Source organism: Gobio gobio (genome assembly GCF_949357685.1).
Source record: "Gobio gobio genome assembly, chromosome: 25".
Taxonomy (NCBI): domain Eukaryota; kingdom Metazoa; phylum Chordata; class Actinopteri; order Cypriniformes; family Gobionidae; genus Gobio; species Gobio gobio.
The window spans coordinates 18622657-18642671 of NC_137121.1; the positions used below are offsets into that span (position 1 = coordinate 18622657).

A 20015-nucleotide genomic window follows, 5' to 3' on the forward strand; every position below is an offset into this window, starting at 1 on the left:
TATATAATTTATATTATATATAAATATATTTATATATATATAAATATTTTTATTTTATACATAAATAAATAAAAACATTCTTAAATTCATACATAATAATTATACACAGTACACACGCAGATATTATGTAAACACAAAGTTTTATTTTCGATGTGATAAATCGATTTGACAGCACTACAGGAAACACATTTTTAGATTTAAAAAAAATGTCTAAATTCTTAGATTTTTATGGCTGTTATTTCAAATGTCTATGTCTTTACATGGTGAATATGCTAAATAAATGTTGTCTTTTTATTCTGCAGAAGAACAAAGATGAGAATTCACTATTCTGACGCCACTTGCATCCTCGTCATCCTTCAAACGCTGTGGTGGGGCTTGAATAGTCAATGTGAGGAACTAATAGAAAGCTCCGAACTCGACCTCTCTGTGACCTATGACCTTGCTCACTTTGTGTCTGACACTCCCATCCAGAAGCTGTTGGAATTCAATGGAACCGTGTACGTCGGCACCATCAACAAGCTTTACGCACTGTCAAAAGACCTCAAGAAGAAACATGAGTATAATACCGGACCGGTCTACGAGGGTCCAGACTGCTCGGTGCCAAAACCGTGCTTTGGTTGTGGAGACAAGCCCCCCAACACGAACAACACCAATGTGGCCCTTGTGATTGAAACGTTCTATGACCTTGAGCTCTACAGCTGTGGTTCGGTTGGGAATGGCGTCTGCACCCGTCACGTGTTAGAAGATGGACCCCTGGATACGGAAGTAACTTGCATGTATTCGGAGAAAAACCAAGGCAGCAAACACGGTTGCCCAGACTGCCTAGCAGGACCCTCGGGCACGCAGATCCTCAGCGTGATGAGCAGCGGTGTCGTGAGGTTCTTCGTCGCAAACTCTGAGCCTCTTGGTTTGACCGGCCCGCGTCTTCACCACACCATCTCCGTTAGGAAGATGCGAGAGACTCAAGATGGCTTTGAGTTCTTTTCAGAGCAATCCTACATGGACTTGGCTCCAGGGCTGCGTGGGAAATACCCTCTACGCTACGTCTACTCCTTCCAGAGTGGTCCGTATGTTTATTTTCTCACTGTCCAACGAGAAAGTGGCAGCTCGAACGCCTACCACACAAGGATCGCACGCATGTGCTCTTCGGATCCTGAGATCCTGCGCTACGTGGAAATGCCCTTTGACTGCATTTACTCTGAGCGAAGGAGAAAGAAGAGCTCGGCCCAGGTGTTTTTCAACGTTCTCCAGACTGCGCATGTGGCCAAAGTCGGCTATGACTTTCAGCAGGAGATGGGCCTGAAAGAAGGAGAGGACGTACTGTTTGCTGCCTTTGCCCGCAGCAAACCTGACTCACCGGAGCCCACCGCCAGCTCTGCCGTTTGCGTGGTGTCCATTACGGACATCAATAACTACTTCAGGGATTTCATTCAGAGGAGACACACGAGGAAGCTCTATCACTTTCCAGGGTCAGAGGAGAAAACCTTCAACCAGGTAAGACGTTTCAACCAAATCATGCATTTTCTCCTGTCAATTTTAGCTGACCGTTCAAAGCGGTGTCCATCCGAGAGCAAATCTGACTTCTTGTCAGCTCAATTGCTTGTCTTTGTCCTCAGGCCATCATAAATCACTGACCCTCCTCGTCGTTTTTACTTATCCATCACCATTTGTTGGATCAATCAGTAAATCATGCAGATCAATAAATGACACAAATTTAACTGCTGACAACTCCCTGAGGGCCTGTCGATGATGCTGGGCTATTACTTCCCAGAGTTCATTACAAAACATAGTCATACATCGCTCTGATCTGCATAGTAAGACACTGGTTAATGTTTTGAATATGTAAAGATAAAGCATATGAACATGTCCAGATGCGATTAAAGCTGGACAGTGGACAGCATGGCACAGAAGGTGAATGGAAAAAGGCTGGGTATCAGTACAGATTTAGAGATTTGCAAGCTCCTGATTCAAATCTGATTCTGATTCATGTTCATTTTGCTTCATATGAAAGGATTTCTTTTGTAAGCTAAAGCAAATTAATGTAAACTAATTTAACTTACAGAGAGCCCTTTTATATGGTAAATTATGAAAAACAACATTTATTTGGTACTCTTATTTTAAAAATGAAAAACTGGGCATGGGCTACTTATTTAACACATATAATAATCAACACAACCCAAAACTCTCTGTGGACTGAGGTGAATTTTAAAGACCACCTGTGGTTTAAAATCAAGTTTTTAATGTTGTTTATATGTCTATGTGGTGTTTTTACGACAAACCATGTGCAAAGTCATAAGTCAACACCATTGCTGAGTATTTTCTCCATAAACCTGCAGTGAACCAAAGTCTCAAAAACGCAGTTTGAAATCGCCGGTGTTTCTTACGTCACAAACTACCTTGTAACCAATCACGTCAATGTGCGGGCGGGCTTTAGCATATCATTAACTATTCAATGGGGAGCTGGGGAGTCTCAAGAGAAGCCAGATTATCCCAGTATATTTTTCTGTTGATATGAAAAATCGTGTATATTTACCAATATAGCGGTTGAGTTATGATGAGCTATATGCCTTTCTCCGCTGACGTTCTGAGTTGTTCAAAAGTGTTTCTAAGGATGCTGATTTTTAGAAGGCAGCTGTCTGACGCTGAGGTGGCGAATGGGAACGTGGTTTGTGTAACAATAGCAGCATTTTTAGCTGTTTGGTAACATACTCAAGCAAAAGGCTAATCGTATGAATTACCGTTATGTGTTTGACGTTGTAAAGAGAGATACCATTGTGCAGCGTTTACTACAGTAGTTGAGCAAGTGGATGTTTGAGTTGGTGTGAGTGAATGGAGGCGGGGTTCATTTGCATATACATAGATCTGCATACTAAATGAAGCAAGGGTGTAATTACATTCATGCTATTTTAAGGCATGAAGCAGTTTTTTTTCACAGAAAAAAAACGTTTAAATATATCACTTTGGTGATCAAAGATGAGTTTTAAGGGATAAAATGATTGACTACAGGGGGACTTTAAATGTTTATTGTGTAAAACTCTTAATATGATGTGAGCACTTCAGTTATAAACTCTGTGGCGTAGATTCAAATGAAGATGGCGAATAATCGGGAAAACTAGGTTTCCATGTGAATCAGGCTTGTTTAACAGCCATTACTCATGGAGTCCGTTCTCTGCACTTTTCTATTTGCTTATGTGTCGTCTTATCAGAGTCCGTACAGCGGGGAAGCCCAGATCACCACCCAGCAGGTGTTCTTCAACTGACTCTAACAGTCTTTGTACTGGTCGCTTTAGCAGTTCATATGGGCCAGACCGGAGCGGCTGGCCTCGTCCCAAAGTCAAACAGCTCTCCGGTCTGTTGTAGTTGCTTCAGTGCCCTGAACTTTATCTGGCCAAACTCACAAAGTGCACTCAGTCATTTATTTGAGCTGAAGATCTGCAGACTGAAGCACTCAAGACATTTTTAAATATTTTCATTCTGTGGATGCTTGATCCAAACATCTGCTCAAAGTCAGCCGTGGCTCTATCAGTTTTCATTATGGATGTAAAATAGCTTAAATGGCAATAGCAGTTGGAAAACATTTCCCTAGGCGTCTTAGAAGAACTGTTTACTTACAGCTTTGAATGGTCTGAACATCTTTTGAAAGGGATGTGCGTCTGTTTCCAATACGGTCCATAAGTGTGTGCATGTGCGTTTGTTTGTTCTGGGTGTGTGTCTGAGTGTAAATCATAGTGCCTTCATTGAGAACCATGATACCGGTAGCATATGTTATGCAGCGTCTGTCTTATCATCCCATAAAGGGGCAATTGACGCGATGTCATAAAACAATTACATCGTAAATAGGCATGATAAATTGATCCCGATATCTTGTTTTTGCTCTTAGACAACTGACTCCACAAACTGGGCTCCAAGTAACATCTCCTGCTTTTATGGGGAAACATTGGGCATCTGACACTGTACTTCAGTTTTGATTGAATTTAGCCTTGCTTTCCTGTTTTATTTGTTAATGTGGAGCCAAAGTTATTTGAATATCATATCAGATAAATCACAAAGTCCGTAATAGACTCTTACCCTTCGAGAGAAAGACACCACAGCTTTCAGACTTCACCCAAGCTCTTAAAATTATCGATCGGCCAGTCTGCTGTAGCTCAGCAATATTCGTTAATAAAACAGACAGAAATATAGTCCTTATTGTTTGGAATAATGGATATATCCGAGTTGGAACCACCCCAACAAAACCAGCGTCTTGAAAGAGCAGAGAGGAGGGGGGACACTTGAGACCGGCAATAACAAACAGCCACATTTAAGGTCAAAATTATCATTAGATTACAATTGATCAGGGGAACAACTGGCAAATGCTGATTACTTTAAAATTGAATCTGAAGCTTGATTGATTGCCGCCTGTAATATAATTCCTAAAGAGGGAGTTTTGATCGACAGCCATTTTAATTATTACCGCCATTGTGGCTAAATGAACATGCATTGAGATGGCAAGTCTAAAAGTGTAAAGAAAAGCGAAAAGGCAGTGCATTGATTTTTAACTTACTTTGTTTGTACACATCTTTTTGACTGTGAATAAGCCAATATCAATGTAAATCAGATACTTTTAGCTCTTTGTACCTCGCTCAATCTTTTGCATTATAGTGGTCATGTAAGGACAGGGTGACACACTAATGCACTGTACTTAGCACTTATAAAAAGTGTACGTGCTGCAGCCTGCTTATTCCCAGATGTGTTTGCGCAAAAGCGGCAAAAACCTAGATCATTTATAGGCCACGGCTTCAGCTCTGGGAGGTGCAAGATCATGCTGAAAGACACAGTACTTGTTGTATCCTGTCTCTGCTTGGAGAAGCTGCGATAAGCTACCTGCATGGTTGCGTTTCTGTGTGTATGTATACATGTGTAAGAAATGTATTTTATGTGGGTGAGTTGAGGTTTGTACTGAGGAATTAAGTCACCCTGAGTCATTTCTTGCAAAAGCACACGAACGCAGGCATGTACACGTCACAGACCAACAGCTCTGACCAAGGGGCAGGTGGAAGTGTGCAGCTGTGTGTTTTCTCAAAATGTCAAGCCCCTGCAGTGAGCTCATGTTGGCAGCCTTGCCCTGGCGGGAAACCTGCGTGACTTTAGACCATAATGTTAGCTAGAGGAGACTGGACAGCTGGCATCCAGGTGCAAACTGCTCGTCTCATCTACATCTGGGGATGAGAGCACCGGTGGGGATGTATCCCGACTTTCATGTCCTTATTTTTGCTGTGTTAGGTTTTCTGTGTCCTAAAAGTCTTCTTTATATTTCTATACACAACCATTCAAAAGTTTGCGGTTGGTAAGATTTGTTTTTAGATACTTTTTTATTCAGCAAGGATGCATTTATAAAGTCACAAAAGTTATATTTTAAATAAATGCTGTTCTATTGAACTTTCTAGTCATCAAAGAATCCTGGAAAAATGTATGTTTCCACCAAAATATTAAGCAGCACAACTGTTTTCAACATTGATGATAATATGAAATATTATATAGTGAGAACTGGAATAATGGCTGCTGAAAATCTGCATTTTAAAACACATTAAAATCGAAAGAAAAAAACAACAACGACAAATAAACGTATCGACCCCAAACTTTTGAACAGTAGTGTATACTGAGGAAATGCAGCAAAATTGCATGTTTTAAAATATTATTATATATATATTAGGGATTTTTTTTGTCCGTTTTTTTTTTTTTCATTTCGAGGACTAATATGTCAAATGAGTACTCGGGAGCGGGGTACAACACTGCGGTTACAAAAACTAATGTTAACAAATACAAATATTAAATTAAAATGTCTATAAAAAATATGACTAGAAAAATGACACTGCTAGATTATCAATAATGTATCAATGTTTTTGAAAAAGAGATAATTTTTGCCACAATTGTTCTCAAATTCTTTTTACTGAACCCATTAAGGAACAGGAATCATTAAGAAGAATCTGAGTCAGAACCAGAATCATGACGTTCCTTTTGATTCCCGTGCCTACTCACACTGCTTCGAACCCTGCATGACTGACACCTGAAGTCCACTGACCAAAGTTAGGTGACCAAAAACTGAAGCCCGTTCTATATGACAACATATGTAACTTATATGTCTAACATACATACGTATACGCAACATTACAACTTTTCAGCAACTGTTTGAAAATGTACACTCAATGTAAATGTTTCTCTCTGTGAGCTTTGGTTAGGGGTGGCTGAAATGCAACGTTATGCACAACTGCCAGCCAGCATGGTTCACCAGCAGCTTCAAATACCTTTTTGCTGCTCAACAGTGGCTTTTTTAGAGCTTCCCTTTTAATACAATTCATTTGTTTGACAAAATCTTCCCTTAATAAGCCTTTATCTGACTGGGTTCTTCTGTGCTCTAAATCACTCACACATCTTTTGACAGTTAAACAATCTCTATTCAGTTTTTGCTAAAAATCAGTTTTATGCCTTTTGCAAGAGATTGCACAATATCATGCTTTTAATCTTCAGAAAGATCTTCCTCCCCATATTGCATGTAAACGGTGACTTAATAAGGAACAACCTCTTTGAGTAGGTTTTACATTTAGGTAAGAAGACCTGGTAACACGTTATTTTACAGTGTCCTTATGTAACATGTACTTACTATAGTAATACAAGTAAATTATGCGCAATTACATGCAACTAACCCTCAACCAAATCCTAATCCTACCCTAACCCTTTAGTAAGTGCATGTAGTTAATTATTATTACTCAATACTTTAATAAATATATAATTACACTGTAATAAGGACATGTAAAGTGTAAACGAAATTGCTGTTTGAGCTGGTAAACTGAAGCGCTAGTGGGTTAATAAACATCCTATATGAGATTAATCAGAGATATATACAACATAAAAGTAATATTACAACTTACGTCTGCACAAAAGGACACCATTGCGCAAGTGAACTTGACCATGCTTGTCTGAATGTGTAACCCCCGTTCTTCCCGTAACAACAAAGCTGAAACACGGGCAACTACAGCACAAAGAATTTACATACAACTGTTCTCCTTATAATGTTATGCATGCAGATTGGCTTTGCACATCTTGCACTTAACTGTATTTTCACGATCAAAGTGATTCCAAGCATCACTGCATGCTTTCAAATACATACGGTCTGGACTATATTCTGTCCTAACGCTAACCATCAGGCTTGGGTACCATCCAAAATGCAGCAACAACCAATAAGAACAAAATAAATATATTTTTAGTCACAGCGATCATCGTTTTCTTGATTCCTCAATGCTATATATGCGTACGTGTATGTATGTTTGTGTATTGTTGTTTTTCCTGCCCTTGGACTGTTTTCCCACTCTTGCTGCATATGTGTGTTAAATACTCCCATAAAGCAGTTAAGCATACAACCGATAAACGCTTGCACTCACAATCTGTTCATCAGGAGGAACATTACATAAAAACAAACATACGATTGGCTAGGACTCCACTGTTTACGCCAGGTTTATTGCACCACAGTTTCTTCCTTTGTTGTCGGGATGACTGGCCCATATTTAACACAGCCTTCAGGCTTGAAATAGTTGTCGGTTCTCTCTGGGCATAATTCAGAAACATGTGTAAGTGTCAGGGAGGGAAAGATTGCTTTGGTGAGGCTGATGACGAGTCGGTGGCCCAGAGGCATGTTGATCCATCTCTGGCATCCACCATACCCTCTGGTCGTTTCCTGCTCTCCGGGTCTGTGAGCTTGAGGTTTCATCAAAGAGCTCAATTTTGAAACCTCCATGTGAGGTTAAAGGCATCCTGACCAGGTGTAAATCAAATACCCGCTGAAGCATTTAATGAGCCCGGTCAGGTTGGATATTCAATCAGCCCACACGGCTAAACGACTGGAGTCGACCGATCCAGACTAATTGTTTGGTGCAGTTCAAAGACCTCTACTAATTGTTTTGGCTTACACAGCAGGGACCACAAATAAACTTTTCGGGGTATGCTAGGACTCAACCTCCCCCACTAGGTCAAAAGAGCCATTACTCCGTACTGCTCTGGTGCTAATGCCGGCACAATGGTTCCATAGGATGCAGGCTTGAATGAATGTGTGCTTAAGTAATGGAACGGATTGAATTGGCCAGGAACTATTCTACTTTATCACCTGCTGAGAACTCAACAATGCACCTCAAATAAGAGCTTATCTGTGGCTGCCCTTCCACCTCATTCAGCACGTCAGTCAGATATTCCAAAGCTTATCCCTCAGAAGACACAGCCTGTGTGAAAAGAGAGCAAGCTTTTACCTGATACCTGACTTGTGAGTTTTGTGGGGCATGACACCCAGTGTTTGGTCAGCTAATGGAGTGGACTTCAGGTGTCAGTCATACAGGGTTCGAAGCAGTGCGAGTAGGCACGGGAATCAAAAGGAACGTCATGATTCTGGTTCTGACTCAGATTCTTTTTAATGATTCCTGTTCCTTAATGGTTTCAGTAACATTTTTTGAGAACAATTGTGGGGGGGAAATGAAATGCAATGTTTATTGCAGCAGTCTGTCACCAATAGAGCATTTCAGATTCAGTTTTTATGGGCTTCTCACAAATATTTCAGTTGCACCATACTCTAAATTCAGTGCTTTGATTAACTACATATTAAAAAATAATTAATTAATTAAATAAGTAAAATACCCAAAAATGCCAATTATTGCAACAAGTGCTTTTACTGCACATTGTGATTTATGAACAATCATTCAGTAACAGTAAGCGATTCATATGTAACCACTCCGACTGATTCATACTTAAGTATTTTGATTCACTGAAAAGATCCGGCTCATAAGACTCATTCATTTGAGGATTAGACTACACTGGTCCCATTGTATGTTTTTGATTCTTATGAGCCATTTTCTTTTTAGAGAGTCATTCAGGAACTGGACTGAATCGTTCTGTTTTTGATTCTCAAAAAAGAACTGATTCACTAAAAAGAAACCCAAACAGGAGTCATTCATTCAGGTCCTGACTCCTGTTGTGTGTCCTTGATTCTTGAGTTGGTTGTTGTCAGAGAATCATTTAGGAATCTGACTACATGAACCCCTATCTATGTTTTTGATTTACAATTATTTAAAAAAATATTAACAACTTTATTTTTAAGAACAGGACTAAAGTGGCTGTGCTGTATTCTTTGATTAACTAAAAAGAGCCAGCTCATAACAGTCTTATATACAGTATGTTTTTGAGTCACAAAAAAGAATCATTTACGACCCGTTAATGTAACCAAATTTCATGAAAATCCTTTGGTTCTCCTAGTCTAGAGAGGAAATTTGATGCACATGTCATAGGAGACTGTCGTTTAAGGAAAATATTTTACCTAAAGACTGTGCCCCCCTCTACCTCGAACAGATGTGTTGTATTAATGTGCTAGTCTGACCATAATCCATGAAGGTATCTGAACAAAAAAGGCAATAAAAGACATGCCAGCTTCCAGTGGTTTACCAAAGATAGCACAATGATGCGTTGTTTCTACCATGTGGTAATGCTTTTCATATTACTGCCACGCTCGATTGTTTGTTTTCCATTTGTTGCATGATTTTACACACTTAGTATAATAGCTGACTGGCACTGAATTTGTGTGTCATAAAAAGGATGCCACCTGCTTGGTTTGAATCATAGTGCTGAGAAATATGACCACAAACGACAGAATTTGCTGCATACTCATACTCTTTATCCGATGTCAGTTGTGTTTTTCTGGCAGAAAGAGGCATTTTGAGACCTTGATCTTTGCTCGGAACGTGTAGCGTAGTTCCACGTGTGTTTTTGCAAAGGCCCAAATTGACATAAGGATTTCATCATATCTGCCTTTTAATGTCAACTAAAGGAAGGACAGCTCATGCCAACTACTGATAATAAACCATTTGAACTGCACTATATTGCCAAAAGTATTGGGACACCCCTCCAAATCATTGAATTCAGGTGTTCCAATCACTTCCATGGCCACAGGTGTATAAAATCAAGCACAGCATGCAGACGCTTCTACAAACATGTGTGAAAGAATGGGTCGCTCTCAGGAGCTCAGTGAATTCAAGTGTTGTACCGTGATAGGTTGCCACCTGTGCAAAGGAGTCCATTCGTGAAATTTCCTCACTACTAAATATTCCACGGTCAACTGTTAGTGGTATTATAACAAAGTGGAAGCAATTGGGAACAACAGCAACTCAGCCACGAAAGAGGTAGGCCACAGGTGTAAAGCACGCCGCCACGGCAACCCGATGGATGAGTCTGGGTTTGGCGGTTGCCAGGAGAACAGTATTTGCCTGACTGCATTGTGCCAAGTGTAAAGTTTGGTGGAGAAGGGATTATGGTGAGGGGTTGTTTCTTCAGGGGTTGGGCTTGGCCCCTTATTTCCAGTTAATGCTTCAGCATACCAAGACATTTTGGACAATTTTATGCTCCCAACTTTGTGGGAACAGTTTGGGGATGGCCACTTCCTGTTCCAACATGACTCCACACCAGTGTACAAAGCAAGGTCCATAAAGACATGCATGAGCGAGTTTGATGTGGAGAAGACTGGGCTGCACAGAGTCCTGAGCTCAACCCGATAGAACACCTTTGGGATGAATTAGAGCGGAGACTGCAAGCCAGGCCTTCTCGTCCAAAATCAGGTCCTGACCTCACAAATGCGCTTCTAAAAGAATGGCCAAAAATTCCCATAAACACACTCCTAAACCTTGTGGAAAGCCTTCCCAGAAGAGTTGAAGCTGTTATAACTGTAAAGGGTGGGCCAACTCCATATTAAACTCTACGGATTAAGAATGGGATGTCATTAAAGTTCATGTGAATGTAAAGGCAGGTGTCCCAAATATAGCAATATAGTGTATGTGTTAATGTCTTCCAAGACTCTATGGCCCTGTTTACAACTGGTATTAAAATGTTTTGGCCCATCGGATCATAAGTAGATGAGGGAGACACATCCCTTTTTTACCTGCTGTTTTAATCCGTCTCTTTTGTTCACTTTTGACCACTTCTGTCCTGATTTGTTCAAGGAGAATGGCCTATAGGTGGTTAAATGTATGGGCTCTTTCCATCTAATGGACATTATAAGCTCACACAATTTACATCTGAACATGACGGAGACGATGGAAAAGCAAGCGGAGAGCAGCAGCTTTAGTTTCTGCTCTGACGTCCACAAAACCACGCCAAATGCGGCGAGTTTGTGTTAGAAATCAGGAATGGTGAGAGAACATTGTGCTTGGTACTCCAAACCAAACTTTGGTCTTCAGTCGACAAAGTTTAATGTCGTCGCATAATGTTTACGCATTTGGTCAGGAGGTGGAGAGTAGTCTTTTGTGGCTGTTCGAACGCATTCAACCTACACTACGAAAGCAATCCGAATGCGCTTTCGACTACTTCTGGAAGTGGTTGAAAGTGGACAAGCTAAAAAACATTTTAGAACCCATTTACACCTCTGTTTAGCGTCGTCCACTTGTGATCGGATTGACAAAACGCTTCTTTGGTGAAAACAGGACCTATGCCGCTTGAAACAATGGATTATCATCATACAGCATACTAAATGTGTCAAGAAGCATGGGCTTAACACATGTTCATTCTGAGCTTTTTATGAGTTTAAGGGAATTTCTTCGGAGCAAAGCTCTCGGCAGAATGTCATGCATGGAATTAAATGAGCTGAAATTAGGAACAGAGAATCTGCTAAACTTTTTAAACAGCTCCCAAAATAAAACTATTGTGTCTGATCTGTCCTGTCAGAGGCACGATTTGCTCCCTCTGACATGTGAGAAAGAGTAAGATCATCACAGAAAAGCAGCCCTGCCAAGTCTTTACAGCCAAGATTGGAATTGATTATTCTGGCCTACTGCAAACCAGGCATTTGAATGCTCTGCCTCCCTTCTCTTCCATAAAGGACTGGATTTGATCTTTTAAAGGGTCTCAACGCTTCATGGTTTTAAAGCAGTGCTCTTTACCCTTTTATCAGATCCATGCTCCTTGCGTAAGGGTGGAGGTTTTTACTCCAGCATGCTTGTGGACCGTGGCAGAGAGCAATGCTTTGAGCGTGCTCATCTTGTCTGCTTTAATGAATGGGCGTTTCTGCTAATGCTTTGAATAGATCCATGCTGGACGAGTAAATAATGACAGACCTCCAGGCCTCCGGAATGGACTCCACACTAAATTATCCCCCCTTTGCTTATGTCTGTTTATCTAATTGGATGGATGAGCATGGTTCATAAGCACGTCCATAATATGTATCACTGTATGTCAATAGAATGATAGCTTTCTCTCGCTTATGTTTAGCTTGTCGCTATTTTTGCTAGTGTAAAATGTGTATCGTTGGCCCGATCTGAGTTTTAAAGCTCATTATTTTTCATCGTTCCTTTGCAGTTAATTAAGTATTTCATCCTGTTGTTTTAACAAATCTCTTTCGTGCACTGCATTTTAATCTCGATTTCATTTTGATTAATGACTTTGTGCCAAAATATATTTTGTCTCACTAGTTTGGTCCAGGCATATGGTACTCTTAGAGCGAATCGTCTTATAACATAACATGCAGCAACAAGCTCAAAATCTCTAGATGAGCAGGGATTTAACTACGAGCAGTTGGATAAATGGATTCATTTTTTAGGGGTTGTACTGGGCCGTGTATTTTTTCCCAGTTGGAAACCTGAGTGAGGAACAAAGTCCCCTGCTGACAGATCGGTTGACTGCTGGATTGGGAGAGCAAGTCGAGAGGTAAAGAGTGAGAGAAGGGAAAATTGAGTAACAAGACAAGATAAGAACAAAAAGAGAATGTGAGGCAAAGCAACATGAGAAAGAATGAATAGGAGTCAACTGTTAAAAAAGCAAGGTGTAACTTTAAAAGTCTACAGTAGACAAGGGCTGATCGATGTTGGAAAAAATTTACATCTGAGATTATTGTTTTTCTGCAAAATATGTTATTTTGTGTGTGTGTGTGCGTGTGTAAAACATAAAATTAGCAATAATAGGAAAGAATTAATCATTCTAGAATGATTGGGGTGAATTTATGGGGGGAAATAGTTATTGCAATAATAATAATGTACTGTAAAATAAAACATTTAAATATTTAATAAAACATATTTTATAGTACAACTGTAAAATTACAATACTAATATTTAAATCTTAATTTCTTCATTTTCAAATGTTAAACCATCAAGCTTTTTTAGCGCAATATGGCTTAACGTGATAATCAAATCACGAAGGCTGCAATTTTATTCAATATATGCACTGTTATTTTCAGAGTGACGCGTGGCACTGTGTTGATTTACACGCATGCAGCTCATGACAAGTAAATTAACGAATTTGTTCTGAGATGCTGAAACAATATATTATGAGCATGTATGTAAATGAGCAATCTTCACTCTGAAACTGGCAGTGCATATATTTATTTAATGAAATCTCAGCCTTCACGATTAAATTATCCCATTAAGCCATATTGCGATTATAAGTTTTATTTCGATTTTATTGTGCAGCTCTACAATAGGCTCTTCGAGTGTTCTTCAAGACATTCACAGGTATTTACACACCAGCAGCCAGGCACCAGGACTGCATGGTGACTGCCAGCCTCTAATCCCACATTATTGTCAGGTTCTCTAATTCTCCCCAGACTACTGACCTTCACGACCTAGTAATCCAAGAAAGGCGCATAAACACAAGAATCGGGTTGCTTTGCGACGTGCCGTATAAATGCAAAGGTGGGGCACACCACAATCATACACACATGCATATAAACATATACAACATTACTGAAAATTCTGTGAGGTCGAAGGTCACATTATTTTCGTCCATAAGCAGCTGAAGGGTGGCAGTGTGGCGCAATGACGTTTCAGAAATCTTCATGTACACTGTACGTGGTCACAACTGCAGGGGTTTGGATGCGGGGGTTAACAGAAAGTGTGTGAAGGTGACATTTGGTCATACAGATCTCCTTTCACTCATATCAAGCCTTTCGGAGGTGACGCCAAAGGCCACAAAGCTATAAAGCACCAAAGGTGGGGCACAGTAACCCTATCACCTCAGCATTGTGCTGTGCACAATGAGAGCTGCTTAATGTGTCAAAGAGGATGGATATTTTTGTGTGATTTATTTTTCTGCATTCTTTGAAATGATACTCAAAATACTCGTATATGAAGTAATATTCCTGGTCCAATGCGAGTTAAAGGTGCAATAGGTGATTCTCTACAGACATTTGTTTTGTTATGCTGGTTGAAAGTCTCATATCCTTATAGCAATCACTATGTTTGGCGGTCTAAATTTATTTGTATAAATAAATATCGGTCTGAATGAAACGAGACCATGTGTTCCCTATCAGTCAACGCGTGTTTGAATACCACTGCGCAGCCTGTTCACGCAGACATCACACGCCATCAGCGCGTTCACGTACACTGTGCAGACAGAATGGCAGGCAAACAGTTGTTTACTTTCATTATTGTATTACTGATACCCACTGTACTGTAAAGTTTTCTCACCGGTGAAGGATGCATGATGTAATCCATTAACGTTATCTATGGTCGCCTCGCTTCTGGTCTGTGCGCATTTATGTGTTTTGGAGGAGGCGTAGCTTTGTACGTCGATTTGCAGGGAGGGTGGGATCATATGCTTTCAATGCTAGCTGGCTAAATTTAGTATTTCCCATATCGCCTATTGCACCTTTAACTTCCATTTACAGCACATAATGTTGACAATTTATTTCGATGTGTTTCTCCTTTTTTTTATTTTTTTTTATTTATTTTTTTTGCAAAAAGCTTACAATGGAAGTGAATGGGGCAATTGTGTAATCATTAAAATACTCACGTTTCAATAGTATAGGCACAAAATGTAAACAATATGCTAATTAACATGATTTTAATGTGATAAAAATCACTTGCAAACCATCTCCATATAAAGTAAATATCTAATTTTACAACTTTGTTGCAATGGCAATGCAATGGGATAAATCCTGAAATGACTAAAAATGATGATTTAAACAATTTTACTGGTCAAATAATACTCTTGTTTTAATTTGAGACAAGAGCTTTTAAAAAGAAAGCTTCACAACTTTGCTTTTAAAGGTGCACTGTGTAAATTTTAGCTGCATCTAGCGATGAGGTTGCAAATTGCCACCGCCCACCACTCACCCCTCCCTTAGAGAAGCTAGGGTGGCCAAATATTATGTCGTCTGGGACCGCAGAGAGTAGCTAGCGCTCTGTAGAGCAGTTTGTCCGTTTAGGGCTACTGTAGAAACATGCCGGCACAAAATGGTGACTTCACTGTAAGGGGACCTGCGGTGTATGTAGATAAAAATGGCTCATTCTAAGGTAATAAAAACATAACGGTTCATTATTAAAGGTCTTTATACACCACTGAAAACATAGTTATGTATATTATATTGCATTTATGTCAATAGATCCTCATAAATATTACACACTGCAAAATGTCCTTTTTGTAAGTGCCTTACTGTAACCTCTATTTTTGCAGTTTTAAAAGAAAACTAGGGGCAAGTTAAAATACGTATAGAGTGCTGCAGGAATGAGTCCTAAAACCCTAAAATGAGTTTGTACTTCCAGTTCCATCAGCCCGAAGTCAATGTGTATTTTTGAGTGGGGCTTTTTATTAAATGCCTAAAACAAGGTCTGTGGGTAGCACAAGTTTTTTCTACGGCATAAAAAAAGTAATGAGTAGAGTATTACTGATTTATTTTAAGCAGTTCCTAACAAGTTGCTAAATCAGCCTACAGTGGTTAAACGTCATGTCACCGAACAGGAAAACTCATTTACTGACTAATCTATTTTTACAGCCATGTTGTGTTTATAATCACACTCCTTCAAACTATCTCTTGATGAACAAAACTTGTGAGAATCATAAACTTTTGTTGTTCACAGAGCTTATTTTCTCTAGCGATCCAAAAGCCTGTGGAAATACTGTTGGCTTTTTGTAGAATGAAGCAAATTTCTGGGTTGGACTGCAAAAATATGTGTGAGAATCATAAACTTTTGTTGGTCACAGAGCTTAGTTGCTCCTGTAATCCAAAAGCCATTGGAAATCCTATTGGCTTTTTGTAGAATGAACCAAACTTCTGGTTTGGTCATCCCTGCAGCACTCTATAAACATTATGCCACAAATGCTGTTTATTGAGTTTAACTTGTATTGTACCCCCGAATATTCCTTTAATAAGTGAAGTGAGAAATAATGAGAGTAAACCCTGCACGGCACCCAGCTTGTGGAGGAACCTCGGGATCAGAGCAACCAAATCTTGTCAAAACACTGCCCAGGTTTTTCAATTTCTACCCTTGATCCTTGCAATACCGTGAGCTAAGCAGTGGAATGTCTTCCTTTTCAAACACAAGGCAAAACGTGAAGTTTATTTGCTATGAAAATAACCCCACAAACCTTCTTTTTTTTTCTCCCCCTCCAATACAGATGTTGACTCTCAGGGGTGTGCTCAGCTGGTGATAGGTCAGGCTTCAGAGAGCCCCCCGAATCAATGCCAAACCACGGTGCTTTCTTACGAATGCTTACGCAAGTCCTATTGAAATGCGTGGCAGCTCGGCCGTTTTGATGGATCGCGGTGGGCTTATATAACCCGGCAAAGCAAACGTGCACATCAAAGGCATCTTTCGCACAGTTTGATGATTTCCCTGGTTGCTTCATGCTACATGTGTCTTTTTTTTTGTCGCTCCCTCAATAGAAGTCCAGAAAAGTCGTCCTCTGCCTTGAGGGGATGGGATAAGCTGCCCTGTAATCCCCCCTCATCTTTGCTGGCTTTTACACCTGTATACCGACTCTGTGCCTCTGAGCCAGCCCGCGCGGCCCTGTAATGAGAGCAGGGCCCAGCGCTCGTTCGGCCTGATTTATCGTCTACCTGTATTGTTCTCTGCTTCTTCAAAGCAGCCCTTTGAGACATGCCCTCAAAATGAAGCTGCAACCGCAGTCATCCCACTGACTCATGCGTCTTACTCACATCGCCAGAGAAAGAGGGGTAGAAAGAGTGAGAACTTTTCTGGCACAGTATGGAGTGTCCTTTTTATGCCCGTCTGATTTTTCATGGGTGTGTTTTTAGTGTTTTTGTCAGGGTGCCTTCACCATACAGTGTAACTTGAGAAGCGTTTGAGTGAGAACGGTGTTAATCATTAACCGCCTGTTCTCCAACAGGCATTTTAGTCATGGCCTGTGGTGCCAGGGTCTGGTTTCATTAATTATTAATGACTTCTTTACTTTCATACCAGGGTCTGTGACCCTTTGAGCTTGACCACTGTTTAGCCCGCAGGTGCCCCGTTCCTTTTCAGGTTACTCTAGGTAAACTCTAACTTGGATAAACCATGATAATTAAAAGGATAGCTCACCCCAAAAAATGTAATTTGGTCATTATTTACTCACCCTCGTATCGTTTAAAATCTGCAGAACACAGAAGTTGCTTTTGAATATTGGTAACCAGACAGTTATGGTGACTGTTGACTTCCGTTGTGTAGACATTTCTCAGAATATCTTCTTTTATGTTCCACAGAATAATATAGTCATACAGATACAGGAACAACATGAGGGTGAGTAAATGATGACAGAATGTTCATTTTTGGTTGAACTATCGCCTTAATTATCCCTTTAAATTCACTGTTTACTCGCTCAAATGGTGCTCAAAACCTGCTCCAAACCTGACTTGCTTTATTCCATGAAACACGAACAGTAATTTTCTTAATATAATTAAAATCACTGTGTATTGTTAAGAAAAAAATCACCCTAAATATATCATGAAAGTAGTTAACACATCTTGTGCACTATATTCCAAATACTCCTTTTGAGAGAAACTGAAATTTAAGTCATTATTCTTGAAAGTTTTTTTTTTTTTACATAAGATCTCATAAGAGAAGTCCAATTCAGGAATGAATCATTATTTTGAGTCAGAACTTCTCAAAGAATCCGTTGTTTCAGTTTACCAATGTAGTCTGAATGATTCATTCACATCTGCTACACTACTTTTATTCAGCAAGGAAGCATTAAATTGAACGAAAGTGGCAGTAAAGATATTTAGAAAATATTTCTGTTTAAGTAAATGCTGTTCTTTTGAACTTTCTATTTATCAAAGAATCCTGGAAAATGTATCACTGTTTCCACAAAAATATTAAGCAGCACAACTGTTTTCAACATTGTTAATAATAAGAAACGTGATGATTAGAATGATTTCTGAAGGATCATGTGACACTGAAGACTGGAGTAATGATGCTGAAAATTCAGCTTTACTTCACAGGACTACATTTTTTAAATGTTTATAAAAATAGAAAAAAGTTATTTAAACTGAAATAATATTTCACAATACTGTTTTTACTGTTGAATAAATGCAGTCTTGAAGGGCATAATACTTCTTTCAAAAACATTAAGAAAATCTTACAGACCCTAAACTGTCAGTGAATATTGACTTAAATTGTGGTCTGTTCCTCACACAAAGCTATTCCATAAAAAGTATTTTTGAGAAGCCTTTTTTTAAATATAATGCATGAGCCATATAGACCTTTTATGTTCATATAGTACTTAATGATGACTTTTGTCAGAGTCAATAGCTACAGACCTCCAAACTTGGTGTGGCCTTCAGATTAGCTCAAGAACAGTGTGTAGAGAGCTTCATGGAATGGGTTTCCATGGCCAAGCAGCTGCATCCAAGCCTTACATCACCAATTGCAATGCAAAGCGTCGGATGCAGTGGTGTAAAGCACGCTGCCACGGCAATCCGATGGACGAGTCTGGGTTTGGCGGATGCCAGGAGAACGGTACTTGCCTGACTGCATTGTGCCAAGTGTAAAGTTTGGTGGAGGGGGTATTATGGTGTGAATTATTTTTTTTTTTTATTTTTTTTTTCAGGGGTTGAACTTGGTCCCTTAGTTCCAGTGAAAGGAAGTCTTAAAGGGTTATTTCACCCAAAAATGAAAATAATGTCATTTATTACTCACCTTCATTTATTACATGCCGTTCCACACCCGTAAGACCTCCGTTCATCTTCAGAACACAAATTAAGATATTTTTGTTGAAATCCGAAGGCTCAGTGAGGCCTGCATAGGGAGCAAAGCAATTTACACGTCCAAGATCCATTAATGTACTAAAACATATTTAAATCAGTTAATGTGAATACAGTGGTTCAATATTAATAGTATAAAGCGACGATAATATTTTTGGTGCGCCAAAAAAAACTAAATAACGACTTGTGTAGTGATAACGATTTCAAAACACTGCTTCATGAAGCTTCTGAGCGTATCGAATCAGCGAGTCGATTCAGTGGTTTGGAGCGCCAAAGTCACGTGATTTCAGTAGTTTGGCGTTTTGACACGCGGTTTGATTCGATACACTCCGAAGCTTCATGAAGCAATGTTTTGAAATCGGTTATCACTATATAAGTCGTTATATCGGGTTTTTTGGCGCACCAAAAATATTATCGTCGCTTTATACTATTAATATTGAACCACTGTACTCACATGAACTGATTTAAATATGTTTTTAGTACATTAATGGATCTTGGAAGTGTAAATTGCTTTGCTCCCTATGCAGGCCTCACTGAGCCTTCAGATTTCAACAAAAATATCTCAATTTGTGTTCCGAAGATGAACGGAGGTCTTACGGGTGTGGAACGGCATGAGGGTGAGTCATTTATGACATTATTTTCATTTTTGGGTGAACTAACCCTTTAATGCTTCAGCATACAAAGACATTTTGGACAATTTCATGCTCCCATGGCCCCTTCCCGTTCCAACATGACTGCGCACCAGTGCACAAAGCAAGGGCCATAAAAACATGGATGAGTGAGTTTGGCTTGCACAGAGTCCTGAGCTTAACCCGATAGAACACCTTTGGGATGAATTAGAGCGGAGACTGCAAGCCAGGCCTTCTCGTCCAACATCAGTGCCTGACCTCACAAATGCGCTTCTAAAAGAATGGCCAAACATTTCCATAATCACACTCCTAAACCTTGTGGAAAGCCTTCCCAGAAGAGTTGAAGCTGTTATAGCTGTAAAGGGTGGGCCAACTCCATATTAAACCCTACGGATTAAGAATGGGGTGTCATT

General features: G+C 39.7%; 1 protein-coding gene across 1 annotated transcript in view; it reads left to right on the top strand.

The window, feature by feature from the left end:
* Window positions 1-312: 312 nt before the first annotated feature.
* Window positions 313-20015, top strand: part of met (MET proto-oncogene, receptor tyrosine kinase) — a gene marked incomplete at its 5' end in the record, with an annotated part of 53365 nt that continues 33662 nt past the window's right edge. The window contains 1 exon segment of the mRNA XM_079809411.1: window positions 313-1494. Coding sequence (XP_079665537.1) covers window positions 313-1494 — 1182 coding nt within the window.